Here is a 15,593-nt window from a genome sequence, read left to right as displayed (position 1 = left end):
TCAGAAGGCGGAGACATATATCTTCTACCAAAAGACTGTAGTCTCTCCCTTAGTCGAACAGTGGTGACTTCTCTCTTTGTCGGGTTGTGCTGCTGCCCCTCCAGCCTGAGTGTCTGGAACCTTGCAACAAGTCTTCGCGTTCCCTCCCTGCTGCGTCTCCAGCGGATAATGCCAGATCAAGTCGTGCACTTTCCCTTCGAGAGTCTCGCCGGCAGGGCCGCGCTCGACCCAGTCGTCTTTGGTGATGCCTGCTAGGTCGGCTACGGTGTCGAAGCAACGCAGGACGGTGCTCATGGGCGTGATCTGGCCCGGAAGAAGCTTGTCCAAGAAACCCAACGGCAAACCGCCCGTGTCGACGATGGCGGGACAGACCGTGTTGATGCGCACGTTGGCCGCGAGGGCGGCGTCAGATTTACCCAGTGCGCAGACGAGGCCGATGAGAGCGTGCTTGCTGGCTGTATACTGAGGGTTGGATGCGGATGGGACCAGTCCTGCCCCAGACCCGGTGACGACGATCTTACCGCCGGGCCTCGACTTGCCAGCCGCTCCGCTGAGGACTGTCATGTAGTGCGCGGCCAGCTTGATGCCGTAATATCTAACACACCGAAATTAGAAACATTTCGTCACTCTCGAGTCCATTTCCAACTAGGCAGAAGAAAATGAGAGGTGCCGTCCATAGCACAGAGATTGCGTACATTCCAGTGATATTAACAGAGAAAGTGTCCGTATTGGGCTTTTTGGGAGGCTTGTGCATGTCGTATGACAGCGTATTGAATATGTCGTCTCGATCGTCGATTCCTGCATTCAGCGCACAAAAGTCCAGCCGCTTTCCCCAGTCATAGGCCTGTTTGAACATGTGGGCCTGCTGTTCCCAGGAGGACACGTCGGTATGGACATACAAAGTGCCCGGCAGGGAGTGCTTCGGTTGGTGGATATCTGCAATGACCACATTCCATCCTAGGGAGAGGAGGTATTCCACGAGGGCTGCGCCAATGCCAGATGAGCCACCAGTAACGATGGCAATTGGAGGGCTCATGGCAGTGGTGATGGCGACATTGAGTTGAGGAATGATTGATGTACAAGTCTATCGGTTCCCTGAGACGAGCGCAAAGGGCAAAGAGGTGGGAGGAGGAGATATACTTTTCTTATATCCTGTACTTACCTGTTCTTGAAGTACTCCGGCCATCCGTTGCCGTTCCAGCAGGATTGTCAGGCTATTACCGGACCGACTAGGCCGGGTATATAATAGTCAGTCGATTGGGTCTATATTCTAGCGGACAACGGGCCACCCAAGTTGGTGACATTATGGTGGCACGCGCATCAATCTCCTGACTGTTGGCATGGAATTGGTTAGCTTTCGCGGTAGATGTGCTTCTGTGTCTCCGAAGCATCACCATTAGCCGGCTGAGAGAATGGTGATGAGGAGATAGAAGGTAGTTCGCAAGGGCAAGCATTGACATGGTGGGGTCATTTGACTTTGGTACCTGCCGTGCCATATATTTGTATGGGGCTGGCACTGGCTGATCTAAACTCTTTTTGTCAGACTGGGCCACTTGTTTTCGTCCCCGCCAAGCCCAACGAGTCATTCATCCAAAGAGTCATTCCCTCCATGCCCGCCGCCTGCGATGTGAATCTCACGACTCACCAATACTTCACCTCCAGAAATCTATAGACCCCAGCGGAATACGGCAAGAACCGGTCACTGGAGACCGAAAGGACTATACTTGTTCTTTCTTCGCGTGCTAAACAAGAGGTGGACTTGACCGACCTGAAGGACGCGGCAGACCGCGCAACAGTGAATGAAACTCCGCACGCTGCTCTTCACTCCGCAACGCAGTCTTCTCGAAAATTTTGCCAGACAACGAACATCCCGAAGATCTCTACTTCCCACACTCTCTACCCTCAACGCTGGTAAACACTTTCTTGCCGTACCCTCTCGAACCATCACCTCATCAATGACGTCCGAAGTCCCCTCGACTTCGCCGTCAAGCTCTGCTCCCGCACAGCACAAGCCTCTGGTCGTTGGCCGCACCAAACCTCAGTCTGCCACCATGGATAGCTCATCGAGTAGCGGTCCTGTCGACAAAGCCATCCCCGCTGAGGCAAAGGCAGCCCTCAACCATGAAATCGCGGCGAACGTCAAATCCAATACGTCAGCCCCCGCACCAGCAGAGGAGACTGCAACTCCGTCAGGCAACAACAAGAAGAAAGAAAAGGCCCCAAAGCAGCCCAAACAGCCAAAAGCCCCCGCAACGCCCACAGCACCTGTATCTCCCGCCCTCATTGACCTGCGAGTCGGCCACATCCTTCGCGCAATCGCACACCCTAATGCCGACTCCCTCTATGTCTCGACCGTTGCGATGGGCGATCCTGAGGGGACAGAGCATACCCAAGTTGACGAGGAGACAGGCAAGGTTGTGCGGACAGTATGCTCAGGTCTGAATGGACTTATACCGTTGGAGGAAATGCAAAACCGAAAAGTTATAGTAGTCGCAAACCTGAAACCAGTGAACATGCGCAGCATCAAATCCGCGGCCATGGTCCTGGCTGCGTCTCCACCTGCGGAAGAAGGTGCAGATCCACACGCAGCCGATCGTATCGTGGAACTGGTAAATCCTCCCGAAGGCAGCGAAGCAGGTGACAAAGTTTACTTCGAGGGCTGGCCGTATGGTGAGGGCAAGGGACCGGAGAAACAGTTAAACCCGAAGAAGAAAGTGTGGGAAGCCGTGCAACCGGGCTTCTTCACGAGTGAGGAGTGCGTGGTTGGGTTTGATGCGGGCAGGCCGGGCGTTGAGATTGAGGGAGACAAGGAGAGGAAAGGCTGGTTGATTGTGGAAGGGAAGGGAAAGTGCACAGTCCAGACGCTGAAGGGAGCCGTTGTGAGGTGAACATTTTACCAATCTCGAATCGACTCTGCCAATTGAATTACTAGAGGATGCCAGGGGTATCTGATGCGGATGGGCAAGACGGCCTTCTCTTGAGTTTGGGAACTAGGCGTCAAACAATGACCTTTTACGCGGTGGTGCATACGGGGACGAAAAAGTTTGGGCCACTGACTGCCTGCCTGCAGTGAGCTAGAGCATAGAAAGCCATGTACTAAATTCGGCGCAGTGCGATGCATTGCGTTGTATTGCATTGATTGTGTGGTTTTTACATTGACATCGCCCAAACGAGACAGCAGGAGCGTGAACTAATTATGCTCTCTTGCCAGGGAGACTGACTGACTGACTGGCCAGCGTTCAATAGGACCAGATTATCTACCTACCCTCAGGTGACATGGGAGAGCAAGAGTAAGTCTTGACCCGGATTTAAGTCTCGAGATAGACAGGCAAGAAAAGGACGAGGCTGAAGCTCAAGCTATCCGCGGATCTGTCGGTCTGGCACAGGCACCAACGGTATGTCGACGCCATTGTTAGAGAAGTAGTAATGAGCAAGGGCCAAATGATGACTTCCTGGGATATGCCACTGCCAAACTCCTCTCCGCTCCAGCCCGCATCCAACTGTATTCATACCACACATATTAAGTTCATGGGGACCGGAGGACGTGTCGTAGCATACATTTCAAGGCTTCATATGAGCCTCGCTTGGTCTTGTCGGCCCCGCAGATGGGCGAGGCCCCAAGATTCCGGTGGCTATACCAATCTATACATGATCGCTGGGTCTCTTTCCCAGACACAATACAGGTTTCGCTGCGTAAGCGCGCTTCATTTCAACAGCACAATCAGTAACACCAGAATGACAATTAGCACAACGATCGTCGTCATGCCCCAATTCTGCTTTGCCCGCTCCGATACACCCTTTAACCGTCTCTTTGCACCATCAAGCCGACCTTGGTGTCTATCCACACCCCTGTCGACTTCATCCAAGAGAGCGATCTGACCCTCGAGTTCGTCGCCCACCTGCATGGCCAAGTGACGCTGACGGCCAATAGATTCCCCCAGCCGGTCAAGCTGTTCGTCTTGTTCAGCAATCACTTGTTGGTGGTAGACGTGGATCTGTTGGTTGTCCATGCTCTCCGTGGGGTCGGGTGTATGAACGCGAGAATCCTCCTCGTCTGTATACCGGGAAGGAAAGAGCGCAGCCCGGTTCGCCTCGTCTTGGGTATCGAGTGATTCTTGCGAGGGCTCATCGCGGAAACGGACATTTTTGGCACCTTGGTTCTGCGCCGCCGCCGCATCCTGTTTCCGCAGGTTCGAGGCTCTCTGTTGGGCGGCGTCACTATGTTTGCGGGTCTTTGCTCGTTCAAAGTCTTCCTTCAATGCCGGATCATTCGGTGAAGAGAGTGTGTCTTCCGTCGTTGTAGAACTTTCTCCTTGAAACTGCCGTGACAGGTCATTGTATTGACTCCACAGCTGAGACAGTGATTCCTCCTCGGGAGAGCGGCTGGAAAGGGACTCGATGCCTTCTCGAAAGGATTCTAGTGAGCGGGCAATATTTGAGTCTTGGGAAGGATTGACGTCTAGATTTAGCGAGATGGCGCGCTGACGCTCGAGAAGAGAGAGTTTAATGTGGTCGGCGAGAAGCAGGAGCTGCGATGGATTGGACATTGTAGGTTCGGGAGAGGTCGAAGTTTGAGGCGAGTCGTTGCGGGGAGAGGCGGAGGGTCGCAGGAAGTTCCGCAGTTGACGCCAAGACACAAAAGATTGAACGAGAGAGGTTGAATGAAGATTGTAGACGTTCTATGTACGAGTAGAGAGTGTCTCAGAGAGTTGGACGAATCGCATGGACGAAGACGCTCTTTGTATAGAGAGTGCCTGGATGAAGTCAGCTGAAGCCTGGAAGAAAGAACACGAGCGGGACCGGGACGCTAGGCAAGCCAGCAAGAACCGACCTCTACTTGGAGGCGGGAGTCGCACCAGCCAAGCCCCAGGATGGTGAGTGGACGCCCAGATGCCTATACTTGTCATTAGTACATGCAAGGGCCCCCAATAGAGTCTAGGGTCCTCCCACCCGCGAAAGAGCCCTCATTAGCCTGACCTAGGCACTGTTAGGCACTGTTAGGGTCAGATGAGGCAATGGCGGGGCCTGGGCCCAGGAACAACGCATTCTTTCGCCGTCACCATCGTCCATCATGCAAAAGCCACCACATCCCGAGCCCCGAGGCGACGAATCTTGTCTCCACACGTCGTCTTCCGATTCACGTTCAACAACAAAACTGACTTCAACCAACCTGCGTCCTTTTATAAAATATGCCCCTCTGGCTGCCGAATGCGAAGCCCTCCCCTTCTCCTCCCCTAGTCCGACGATTCAACCCCGTCAACTTTCAAAATGGATGAAGATGATGTGAGATACTCTGCGGCAGGTTATGGCTCCCTGCCCTCGCCGAGCCCAATTCAGTCCCAGTTCGATACCCTCTTTGCCGAGTTCGCTCGCTCTCGTCCCCGAGTCTCACCTCCGCGATCGCCTTCCTCCCTGTCTTCCGCGCCAGTGTCGAGACCGCCGGAGAAGAAGACCATAGACCTCCGAGCACTGGACTACGTTACGGACTACGACACGAACTTGATGTGTCCGATCTGCCATGTCCCTTTTATCGAGCCGGTGGTCCTCGAATGCGATCACACATTCTGCGACTCTTGCCTAAAAGAATATCGTGAGGGAGTGTCTAGCGGCTCACGCAATCAATGTCCTTCGTGCCGTTCCTTTCTCTTGTCAACTTCTCACAAGGCTTCTCGCCTAATAGTCAACATGTGCAATGATATCCAGGTCAAGTGTCCCAACGAGGACTGTGAAGAGGTCATCGCACGAGGTTATGTCGAACGCCACGCAACGAAAGAGTGCCCACACGAGCGACTTCCGTGCCCAGACCCAGACTGTGGGAAATTGGTCAAGCGAAAGAACTATGTGGAGGAACAGTGCATCCACTCTTCACACATCGAGTGTGACTGCGGCGCCGTCATCGAGCTGGGCAAGGGTGATTGGTTGAGACACAAGGATGAAGATTGTCCAAATACTGGAGTCAAGTGCAAGCAATGTGGCCAGAGAATTTCAGCGAGGGACTATTTGAATGGCATTACAGGCCATGTTTGTGGGGCCGACGAAGACCAGCGCTGTCCCGGCCGAGGATACGGCTGCACAGAAGAGTTCTACCCCGATGATCGGGATGAACACGTAAAAGCGTGTCCACTGGCACGCATGGCTCCGTACCTCCAAAAACAGTCACAGTTGCTCAAATCTCTTCAGGAACAGCTTGCCATGGTCAAGGTCCGAAACGAGGTGCTCGAGGCTGGGTTTGACAAAATCAACGATATTGTCAACGACCGTGTCCTCCCTCATATTGGTCATTCTGACCAGTCTCAAGCTGGTGAGGCCTCGGACATTGAGGAAATTGAACGAGACCACATTCCGTCGGCCATATCTCACCGCGATCTCCTCATGCCAGCACATCTTCGCGCCTTGACACCTTCGCCAGACCCTGAGGCGTCCTCGATTTCCCAAACACAACAACACCTCCTTGCTTTACACGAGTCCTTGCGCGGGACCGTCTCGAATCTCGAACAGGACATTTCAGCCATGTCCAATGCACTTGCAGATCTCGACGCCCGATCGTCAATGCAGATAATGAACGAGACGTTGAGGATAAAGGAAGAGCTAGCCCATACCAACGCTGCCTTATTCAGTACCAGATCACAAGTGCAATGGCTACTGAACCGCGAACGGGTAGGACAACAGCAACAACAGGCCGGGCTAACACGTGGTCGCGCACCGTCGGCCCAACCCCATCCCTCAAACACAGCGTCATCGGCGAGGAGTTCGGTATCTGAAGGCACTGATGGGTCAGGTCAGGGGTCGAATCTGGAAAGTCAGCCTTCTGGGAGTGCGAATCTAGCAACAAGTCCTAGTTTCCGACCTCAGGTGCGAAGGCTCAGCGGCAGTCAAGAAAGAGTCAAATTGTGACATTGTTGTGACCGATCGTAATAATTTTCCCAACAAGTCGGTATGTCCAGATGCCGATCAGAAGAAACCCATATCAGAGGCTATATAGTGAGATATCCGTCAATCAGCGGGTCAATTCGGTACGCTTCACGCTTTACGTCCACTAGGTCCTGCAAACAGATGCGCTACTCAAATGAAAGAGCGTGTCTGACATTTACATGCGCTGAATGCGCGACGGCGAATGGAAGGGCGCAAGTTTCAAAGCACAGAGTTTCCCCAGGAAACGCCTTATCTTTGCGAGCCTTGCTGATTCGCTTGTTCTCGCTTTATGCTCGGGTGGACCTACTCTTTGTGGGGCGCGGTCTTCTGCGGTCCTCGCTTCAGCAACCAACTTGTATACCGATTACCGTCCAGGTCAACGCAGATTCATCAGGATTGGCCAGCTACATGTGAAAGGGGGAAAAGGGGGCAGTCTACCGCGATCGAGGATGGATGGCTTCAAGCACCAACGTCTGATAAGGCTCCGACAATCTGGCTAAGCACGGTGGTGGAGGATTGGGATTGGGTGGCCAGGGTGCATTAGTATACTCGTACCTCTGAAAGGCGCGGAACGTGGTGGTCCTGCCCATTGAACGAGTTGGTATTGATAATGATGTCTATGAACTAGATATACGCCATATGACTATTATGACCATGACCATGACTATGGCCATTGCCATTGCCATTCCTATGTATATCGCCATGTTTATCTGCCTGGCTTTCTCTTAGGGATCTATCACTATCTCCTACCGTTTTATCCGAATAGGTAAACGAAAGGCACGCACCTGTTGTGTAACAACAATAGAGCCACATTCACTCGTCAACCATCCTCAGCCCCTCGGACGCTAGAAATTTCATTGATTTTTGTTCTGCACTGGATTGCAACTCAGGTTGTGGTTGCTGTTCGAGTCACATACAACACAAACACACAGAGACACGCCCGTTTTGACGGTCTTCACCTCGCCCTCACCACGCGAAAAAGCGCAAAGCTTCATACATCTATATACACCGAAGATAAGTCCACGACGCAGTCAAGATGGGCCACGGCAGGACGCTCGAGTATCCCAAGACGTCGGTGAATAGGGTCAATCGGTATAATCAGCGAGGTGAGTCCGCGCAGCACGTACATAAGGAGAAAATGTTTTGGGAAGAGGGGGGGGGGCGAGCGAGCATTTCCTCTTGGGGCATTTCGCACAGAGCACGCAGAGAGAACAAGCAGATCGGAGAAGAGAAGATAGACTGATTCGATGGTCGTGTTGTGGTTGTGCTTCTTTACAGGAGGACTCCCCCTCTTAATATCTCCCCTTTCCGAGCGCTGAGAAGGGGGATAAGCACCCAAGTTTCGGCGTGATTTCTCCATCTCACTCTTTCTGCTTTTCATCGAGTTTCCCCATGGCCTCCTTATAAAGGAAAGAAAGATGCGCCGGAAAATCAACCAGAAGAAGGAAAAGAAATGGGCAGTCGGGGGAATCTCTCTTTGACCGCGTTTGCTCACAAACCCTGGCATGAAACAAACAGCAACGTACGACCTCGAACAAATCCACTCCATCATCAACACCAGCACCGTCGTCCACGTCTCGTTCAATACGCCCGACCCGTCGAATCCGTTCCCGGTCACATTGCCCATGGTCGGGGTGGCGGCGAGCTTCGAACACCCGTCGGCGTCGCTGGGTGAACCGCTCGACATCTACCTGCACGGCTACGTCAGTTCGCGGCTGATGAACCTGTCGCGCAATACCGCCCAAGCCGCGCCGGATTCGACTTCCCCTCCTGCATCCACGGCTGGCGGAGATGGAGGAGGAGAAGGGACGGCGCAAGGCCTGCCCGTGACCATCTCAGCCACCCTCGTCGACGGCCTCGTTCTGACGCTCACACCCAATACGCACGACGTCAACTACCGCTCCGCCACCCTCTTCGGGTACGCAAACCTGGTGACGTCGCTCGAGGAGAAGGTCTGGGCCATGGAGCAAGTCACGAACTCGGTCGTGCGCGACCGCTGGCGCCACACCCGCGTGCCCCCGGACGGCGCCGAGATGCAGAGCACCAGTATCCTACGGGTCAAGGTCGTCGGGGGCAGCGGCAAGGTCCGCGTCGGCGGGCCGAGAGACGAGCTGAAGGACTTGAAAAGGGACGATATCCGCGACAAGGTCTGGACCGGCGTCATTCCTGTGTGGGAGTGTTTCGGGGATCCTATCGAATACAGAGGCGTCGTGCAAGGGGATGGAAAAGAAAACCGTGTCGACAGTGTGCCCGAGCATGTGAGGGAGTTTGCGAGGGAGATGAGAGAACAGAACGAGAAGTATGCGTTGGCGGCCGTAGTGGACACAAGCCAGGATTGAAGGAGTGGCGACCGCTCGTTTCCTTTCCCACGACTATTTCAATGACTGTCCGGTCCGTTTTCATTCCCACCGAGGTGAAGCGGAGCGAATGAGAGGAGTTTCGAGTTGTCAAGGGATAGTAATACTCGGGTGTTCATCCCGCTTGCTAAGATAGAATGTCCTTGTCTCAAGCAGCGAGTCACTGTCCCTCCCTCATCTAGCAGAAGCGCAACACCAGCGTTGGGATTGACATGATGCCCATCAATCAGAAATTTATCCCTAGAATAGATCCCCCTGTTTATTGAATGCCCCGACAAACTTCCCCTCCCCATCGTTCACATCATGCAAGGGAGGTCCGGGTTCGGTTTTACGGTGTGGCTCGACTATTGAGACGGGTAATCTTCCAGAAGCCCTCCTCTCTGCTGGCTCTGCTGGCTCTGCACATGTCGTGTAACTCGGGGAACCCCGGTAATTGAAGAGATGCCAATCAAGGAGCGGCTGATGGGTGTGCCATGAGCCTGAAAAGGAGCCCGGGCCCGATGCCCACGCCGTGGGATCAACCCGAGGAATGGGAACACGGACATTTGCAGACACGTCTTTGTAAGAGGCGGTAAATGTGTCTCGTTTGTGTCAAAGGTCCCACAGTTTCAGAAGGTGGTGCCATGGGAGAGAGAGAGAGTGTGTGTGTGTGTGTCGTTGGCCCCAGTTGTGTTGGAAATCGTATTATGAGGATCGACTTTGTCCGTCTCGAGCACAGGATTGATATTTGGTCGACCCTGTTCACCGAATAAGAAGACGGGCAAGTTGTGATCCCTTGTGTTTGTGAATGAGCACCACCTCGCAGGCAAGGCATGGCAAGGTCGACGTCCTCTTCAACACCGCAACCCTCCCGTTGTCTCGTTTTGTACGGGGCGTGTGCATCGTGAACAATGGATGGACCCTCGGTTTGACATCTTGAAAGAACTCCGCATACTAGGCATTCTGCCATCGCCTCTCCATCGCAGCTTGTCTTCACCGTTCCTCACCAAGGCAACCTGCGCGCCACGACACCAAGTCATGGCCTGATCTTCTATCCCTCTATTATCTCTTTCCTTTTCGTCGATTCGCCGTTTGTCTTTTCCTTCCTACTCTCATTCACATCCAACTTAGTAGTCACTCCTTTTGTACACGTCTTTGTCGGTGCGCGGTAAACGAAAATTGGTCTCTCTGCTGTTCAAACGAATCGACCAAGTGGACAAACTGGCGCTGTCAGCTCTACCTCACTTGCGTACTTGTATATCTGAACAACTCGATCTCAAAGGCGTCCGTCCGAGCACCAAACAAGGCCATTTCGCTCACAACTCCCGAGAAACCCTCAGTCCTACCCTTTCGCAACCAACTTGTCAATGCCATCACTTCAAAAAGTCAAGACGGCCACAATGGACAAGTTGCGCTTGGCCCGCAAATGGCTCAAAGGAAAGCTGCGAGGACGACTCGAAAAGGCTCCAAAAGAGAGCAAACTCGTCATTGTAAGTTGAGGATGACATGCCTCATGCGGAACGAGTCACTGAACTGATATGTGCCGCCTGAAGGGACATCCAACTGATTTTCGACGCGAGAACATCACCTTGGGAACAGACGTTGACGGGTACAAGTCTCTGAGACGAGCACTTTTCCTACGGAACATTTGCTGATGTGTGATCTCTCAGAAACGCAGTACTCGTGGAACAGGCCCGGGAAGATGCCCAAGCGATGCACGTTGCCTCGAAGACACGGACCACAGACAACACAACAGGATAGAAGTACAACAGGCACAACACACAGGATTCTTCAGCCAAACGAAGAACAGCTATGCTTGAGGTCACGGTGAAAATGAACCCAAGCAACCGACATCTGCGGAGGAGGATAGCAGATTGTAAAGATGCGCATGTACTCGAAGAGCTCGCTGCTGGTCAGCTTGTGGTTTTCTGAGCTGTCATGCCGAGCAAGACCTTGGATAGGCTGATTCAAACAGGATAAGGGTACAAAGTTTTGTGGTGGCACTCAAATGATGAACATGGGCACTTCCTCGAGTCGCGATTTCTTGTCCTGTTCCTTTCCCTTCAACCCGACTTTTCCATTTGACTGTGGCACTGATCTGCGTGCGCCGCTAGAAGACTCATGCACCGTTGCTATTGCGCCAGAATCATCATCCAGATCCACGACAAACTTGCGCGCCGTGGAACGCTCACTTGAGCTGCCGCTAACTACAGCTTGCCTATGCTGTCGGACACTGTGGTGAGAGGTTCGAGACGTCGGTGCAGGTGCCAGACCGTCCTGCAAAGTTCCCTGCTGTTCCATGGACCCCAAGGTCGAGAGGTGACTGGAATTGTCACGTTTTGACCATGTGCGCCGTACGTGTGCATCTTCTTCGACCAGATTGCCAGTGCCGTCTTTGTTGTTCTGAATTCTAGCGAGACCCATGCCAGCCTTTGTACTGCTCGAAATCCCCTCCAAGCCAACGAGCGATTTCTTCTGTTGACTGCCACTGGCCATCAGTGGGGCGAGGCTGGTGCCGGTCCACAAGTCGTCGACGATCTTGTCTTCGTTGTCTTCGTTCTCCTCATCTTCGAGTGTTGGATCTCTCAGGACTCGTCGCAACGTCTTTTTCTGCTTGTTTTGCAAGGCAACCGATTTGAGTCGTCTCTTTGTCCTCTCAGACATGGGCGATGTAGGTTCAGGAAGGGGTTTCGGAGCTGCTTCTCGTGCTTGTTTGATCAATCGCCTGTACTCGGCATGATGCAGATGTGCGGTATATGACTGTGCGACCGTCTGGAACTCGTCTTCCACCATAATGTAGATGTCGTCCCCATCGTACCCTTCCCGCATGAGCCTGGATGGCAGTGAGAATAACGCTCCGCATAAAATCGACTAGCATCACTCACTCTGTGGACGGAGGGCCACGAATAGGAGACGACGAAGGAGCTCTTCCTAAGCATACAAGCATCAGTCACAATCTGTTCTATTCCACCTCAGTTCTCTGTTCTCCCGGGGGGAAACGCACGGCTTGGATCTGTCAAGGGAGTCGGTTTAGGGGATCGGCCCCGGTCAATCGCATGCGCGTTACCGGCTGACGACTGGTCGCTGCGCGATAGGGAAGATGCTCTCTCATGCTTGATCCGAGACGCGCTGGCCACCCGTGCTTTCTTTGCTGGCGGGAGACGGTCATCCGCCCAGGGCAAAGTGCGGGCCATGGTTCTGTGGTTCTGGAGGACTGCAGCCTGCAAAAGACCCTAACACCTGGGAAGCTCAAGGGGGATCTGCCCGTTGCGGATTGCTGTGTCTCAAAAGCAGTCTACCCGTATGCATGTCTGCCTTCTCGGTTGGACGCGAAACTCGGAGGTAGTGAGGACGTCGTCACAGCTAGGAAGTGTGAACAAACCGCATGTGCGAGGTTGGAGGCCACATTGAACGGCGGATGAAACAAAGTGCCCCGCTACACACCCTCACCACACACGTACGGGCTACGTTTCGTCCACCAAACAGTCTCTTTCAAGAGCTGAATGGTACGGCTATACCGAGTGCTCAATACGCAGATGGCTCCTGAGCCCCACCTTAGAGGTGATCGCAAAGAAGTGATTATACAAGAAACTTTGATATTTTGAGATGCCCTTTTTGCAGCCTTGAAACGCATCTAATCAGCCCAGGGTATCATTTTCCACTCACAGAGTGCTCATAACCCATATTGTCGCCACCAACTCCATGTAAACGTGGTCGGTCACGTTCTATCCCGCCCGCCCAAATGCACGTCGTAAGAAGATCTGAAATCTGCATGCGCAACTCGTAATGCACCCCCACCGATAGAACACCGTCGTTGTATGACCAATAACCTAGTTAATCAAAGCTCCTATGCCTCGCCAGGTTTCTTCGAATTGCAGCTGACAATCTTGACTTTGTCCGCGTGGAACTCTTGACCGCCATCACTCTTGAACTTGACGTCCTTAACGAGGAAAGTCCACACATCGTCGCAGAATCGATAGGTCTCCAGGTGACCCTGGGCAACTGTCAGCAGATCCATCATAGATTTGTCAATCTGATGCCGACCTTGAACGTCAATCTCGACTTGACCTTCTCTGCTAGTGTCTCAGCGATTGCGCGATCGAAGTTGCTCAGGATTTTCATAGCCAGTTGTGGTTCGATTCGGCCGTCATTGATGAGATCGTCAATGGTATCGATAAGCGCCTCGCCGATGCTATATAGACTGTCAACATCTTCTCCGGCTGGTTTTCTTGAGTGACTCGCTGGGTAGCGGGGCTATAACAACTCAACAGTCGCTGTGTCGCAAAGGGCAACCTACCTACTGCCGCGGTACAGCTCGTAATACTGCTGCGTCGCCATCCTTTTGCTCTCGTGGTCTCGTCTGTATTGCTCAAACTTTGAATACTCCCTGGAGACTATTATAGACCGAGGGGTTCCTCCTGCAACGAGATAGACCAGAGCTGAGGCGAGAGTGAATGCGGTGGGGATGGACGAGATAGATGAACCAGAGAAGTAGCCTGGATTGCCTGGCAGCCTTGGAGGCGAGGAGGGTCTGATTGGCGAAAATCATTGGCTGGAACATAATCTCCGGACTTGGCATTTACGAGGAATATGATTGGATACTTCCTGCTTCAGTCGTCATCCCCGCAATAACTTCTGGGCCTACCTTGGGCTGCACTACAGTGTAATAGTACTGGGTGAACCTGCGAGTCTCCCATTCTTTCGCAGCCGATCTGGGGCTGAAAGTACCCCCCATCTTGAGTATTTGCGATAATGAAACAACAGGCTCTAGCCCTGTCCACGGCCATCTGCTGTGGCCGGCGACATGTGTTGAAATGTACGACGAGCCAGAATCGCTTGAAGTCTACTGCGACGAGTACTAAGGAATCCGGGGACAAATCAGCTAATGCAGAGGACGTTGCGAGGAAGAAAGAAGCGTTCGACAAGCTGAAGAAGACACACAAGAGTATGGCCGACGCCGATGAGGAGATGCGACAAGCTATGGAGAATCTAGCAGGAGATGGGGGAGAAGCTGGACTCGAGCTCGAGGACGGCAAACCTGTTTCCATGAAGAGGGGTGTGCGAGAGAACATGTTCAGATATATCTGAGTTTGGTGGCTAAAACGGCAAACGACATGATCGCAGTCCTCACAAACGCCATGTGTTTGAGACCAAGTTTGTGATGAAGCTCGGACTCGGGTATCGTACAAGCTGAACAACGGAATCTGCTGAAGCTCAACAACCAGCAAAGAAGCAAAGCGCCACCCTAGCCATACAAGTTATTGATATCACGAACAAGAGCGTCCACGGAACTGCCTCCTGGACAATCGTACCACTGTCCCCCATCACGGATGCATCGAACTTTGTCTGCGAGCCTGACTGTGCAACTCTTTGTCACATTGTTCTCTTGACTCCTTTCGATGCTGGCTCGAAGCAGATCGATCCCTTCTCCCTCGTCACTGATGCATGAATTGAGCTGTTGGAAGTCGAGACCATGTTCCATGGCACAGCTCTGGACAAGGTCTCGTTTTGGGATATCCGGATACTCGGAGATCATGCAGTTGGTAAATCCGAGCCAGAGTTTGACTTCGGGATAGACTTTGGCTGCGCAAAGGAGGATAATGTTGCCCAGGCACTCGCCTGGTCCATGTTTACATGAAACCGCGTCGGAGTGAGGATCGATACTGTGGTAGAGTGAGCGATGGCTCATATCTCAGGCTGAGAGCAGGACGGCATACCTTCCAATGAATGACATTGTTAAATTGACCTTTTCATTCACTTGGATCATCGTGGGCACTATCAGCTCACGCAGGCAATCCCGTGCGTCTGGACATTTGGACATGACATGTATTTCCAGTGCAACTTTGTCTCTTGATGCCCCATCCTCCACGATGTCTGATGATCCTTGGGATAAGGTTGGGTCATAGTGGTGGTGGCAGACGAATGTAGTGCGGAAGAGGGAGAAAATCACCAGTATCGTGAGGATGGCTGGGATGACCCTTCTCACGAAGAAAGGTCGTCGAGGAGCATGTTGGTCGGGCAGAGCATGAGCCTTAGACTCGGCGTGTTTGTGTAGCGGGAGCTTTTCCTCGGAGTGTGGCGGCTGGAGAACCATGATGGGTACAAAGAGCATTCAGTGTACCGAGTATACTATTAGCGTGAGGGATGCGGTCGGGTGCAAGTGGCTTTTGCAGGTATCGTTATGTTGAGAAATGAGGGGGGAATATCGGGCTGCCTTGGCGAATCTGCTCGCCTGCAACCCCGTAGCGGGTGGCCTGCAGGGGCTTGTGCAGTGGAGTGGCAGGTACCGATGCACCATCCGGAGTACTCCGTGGCACCAAAGTGTCATCCAGGCGTCTGCCTGAT

At 53.0% G+C, this 15,593-nt stretch overlaps 10 protein-coding genes across 10 annotated transcripts; 5 read left to right on the top strand and 5 right to left on the bottom strand.

Annotated features, from left to right (window-relative positions):
- Positions 1-24: 24 nt before the first annotated feature.
- On the bottom strand, positions 25-1,036 carry Z517_04975 (uncharacterized protein; the record flags this gene model as incomplete). The annotated part of the gene is made up of 2 exons (XM_013430303.1): positions 25-595; positions 696-1,036. The coding sequence occupies 2 exons, from the start codon at positions 1,034-1,036 to the stop codon at positions 25-27; spliced, it is 912 nt and encodes a 303-aa protein (XP_013285757.1).
- Positions 1,037-1,955: 919 nt separating this feature from the next.
- Positions 1,956-2,888, top strand: Z517_04974 (uncharacterized protein; the record flags this gene model as incomplete). The annotated part of the gene is made up of 1 exon (XM_013430302.1): positions 1,956-2,888. The coding sequence occupies one exon, from the start codon at positions 1,956-1,958 to the stop codon at positions 2,886-2,888; it is 933 nt and encodes a 310-aa protein (XP_013285756.1).
- An 816-nt stretch (positions 2,889-3,704) lies between these two features.
- On the bottom strand, positions 3,705-4,547 carry Z517_04973 (uncharacterized protein; the record flags this gene model as incomplete). Its single annotated transcript, XM_013430301.1, has 1 exon — positions 3,705-4,547. One exon carries the CDS (start codon positions 4,545-4,547, stop codon positions 3,705-3,707), a length of 843 nt encoding a protein of 280 aa, XP_013285755.1.
- Positions 4,548-5,268: 721 nt separating this feature from the next.
- Positions 5,269-6,894, top strand: Z517_04972 (uncharacterized protein; the record flags this gene model as incomplete). Its single annotated transcript, XM_013430300.1, has 1 exon — positions 5,269-6,894. One exon carries the CDS (start codon positions 5,269-5,271, stop codon positions 6,892-6,894), a length of 1,626 nt encoding a protein of 541 aa, XP_013285754.1.
- Positions 6,895-8,417: 1,523 nt separating this feature from the next.
- On the top strand, positions 8,418-9,251 carry Z517_04971 (uncharacterized protein; the record flags this gene model as incomplete). The annotated part of the gene is made up of 1 exon (XM_013430299.1): positions 8,418-9,251. One exon carries the CDS (start codon positions 8,418-8,420, stop codon positions 9,249-9,251), a length of 834 nt encoding a protein of 277 aa, XP_013285753.1.
- A 1,397-nt stretch (positions 9,252-10,648) lies between these two features.
- Z517_04970 (uncharacterized protein) lies at positions 10,649-11,009 on the top strand (the record flags this gene model as incomplete). The annotated part of the gene is made up of 3 exons (XM_013430298.1): positions 10,649-10,738; positions 10,802-10,857; positions 10,919-11,009. The coding sequence occupies 3 exons, from the start codon at positions 10,649-10,651 to the stop codon at positions 11,007-11,009; spliced, it is 237 nt and encodes a 78-aa protein (XP_013285752.1).
- Positions 11,010-11,252: 243 nt separating this feature from the next.
- Positions 11,253-12,077, bottom strand: Z517_04969 (uncharacterized protein; the record flags this gene model as incomplete). The annotated part of the gene is made up of 1 exon (XM_013430297.1): positions 11,253-12,077. One exon carries the CDS (start codon positions 12,075-12,077, stop codon positions 11,253-11,255), a length of 825 nt encoding a protein of 274 aa, XP_013285751.1.
- A 1,018-nt stretch (positions 12,078-13,095) lies between these two features.
- On the bottom strand, positions 13,096-13,586 carry Z517_04968 (transcription initiation factor IIA subunit 2; the record flags this gene model as incomplete). Its single annotated transcript, XM_013430296.1, has 3 exons — positions 13,096-13,242; positions 13,293-13,440; positions 13,546-13,586. 3 exons carry the CDS (start codon positions 13,584-13,586, stop codon positions 13,096-13,098), a joined length of 336 nt encoding a protein of 111 aa, XP_013285750.1.
- Positions 13,587-14,000: 414 nt separating this feature from the next.
- On the top strand, positions 14,001-14,336 carry Z517_04967 (uncharacterized protein; the record flags this gene model as incomplete). The annotated part of the gene is made up of 1 exon (XM_013430295.1): positions 14,001-14,336. One exon carries the CDS (start codon positions 14,001-14,003, stop codon positions 14,334-14,336), a length of 336 nt encoding a protein of 111 aa, XP_013285749.1.
- Positions 14,337-14,493: 157 nt separating this feature from the next.
- Z517_04966 (uncharacterized protein) lies at positions 14,494-15,342 on the bottom strand (the record flags this gene model as incomplete). Its single annotated transcript, XM_013430294.1, has 2 exons — positions 14,494-14,911; positions 14,966-15,342. The coding sequence occupies 2 exons, from the start codon at positions 15,340-15,342 to the stop codon at positions 14,494-14,496; spliced, it is 795 nt and encodes a 264-aa protein (XP_013285748.1).
- Between the last annotated feature and the right edge of the window lie 251 nt (positions 15,343-15,593).

Source organism: Fonsecaea pedrosoi, assembly GCF_000835455.1.
Source record: "Fonsecaea pedrosoi CBS 271.37 unplaced genomic scaffold supercont1.3, whole genome shotgun sequence".
Classification (NCBI taxonomy): Eukaryota; Fungi; Ascomycota; class Eurotiomycetes; order Chaetothyriales; family Herpotrichiellaceae; genus Fonsecaea; species Fonsecaea pedrosoi.
This window is presented reverse-complemented; position numbering and strand designations above follow the sequence as displayed.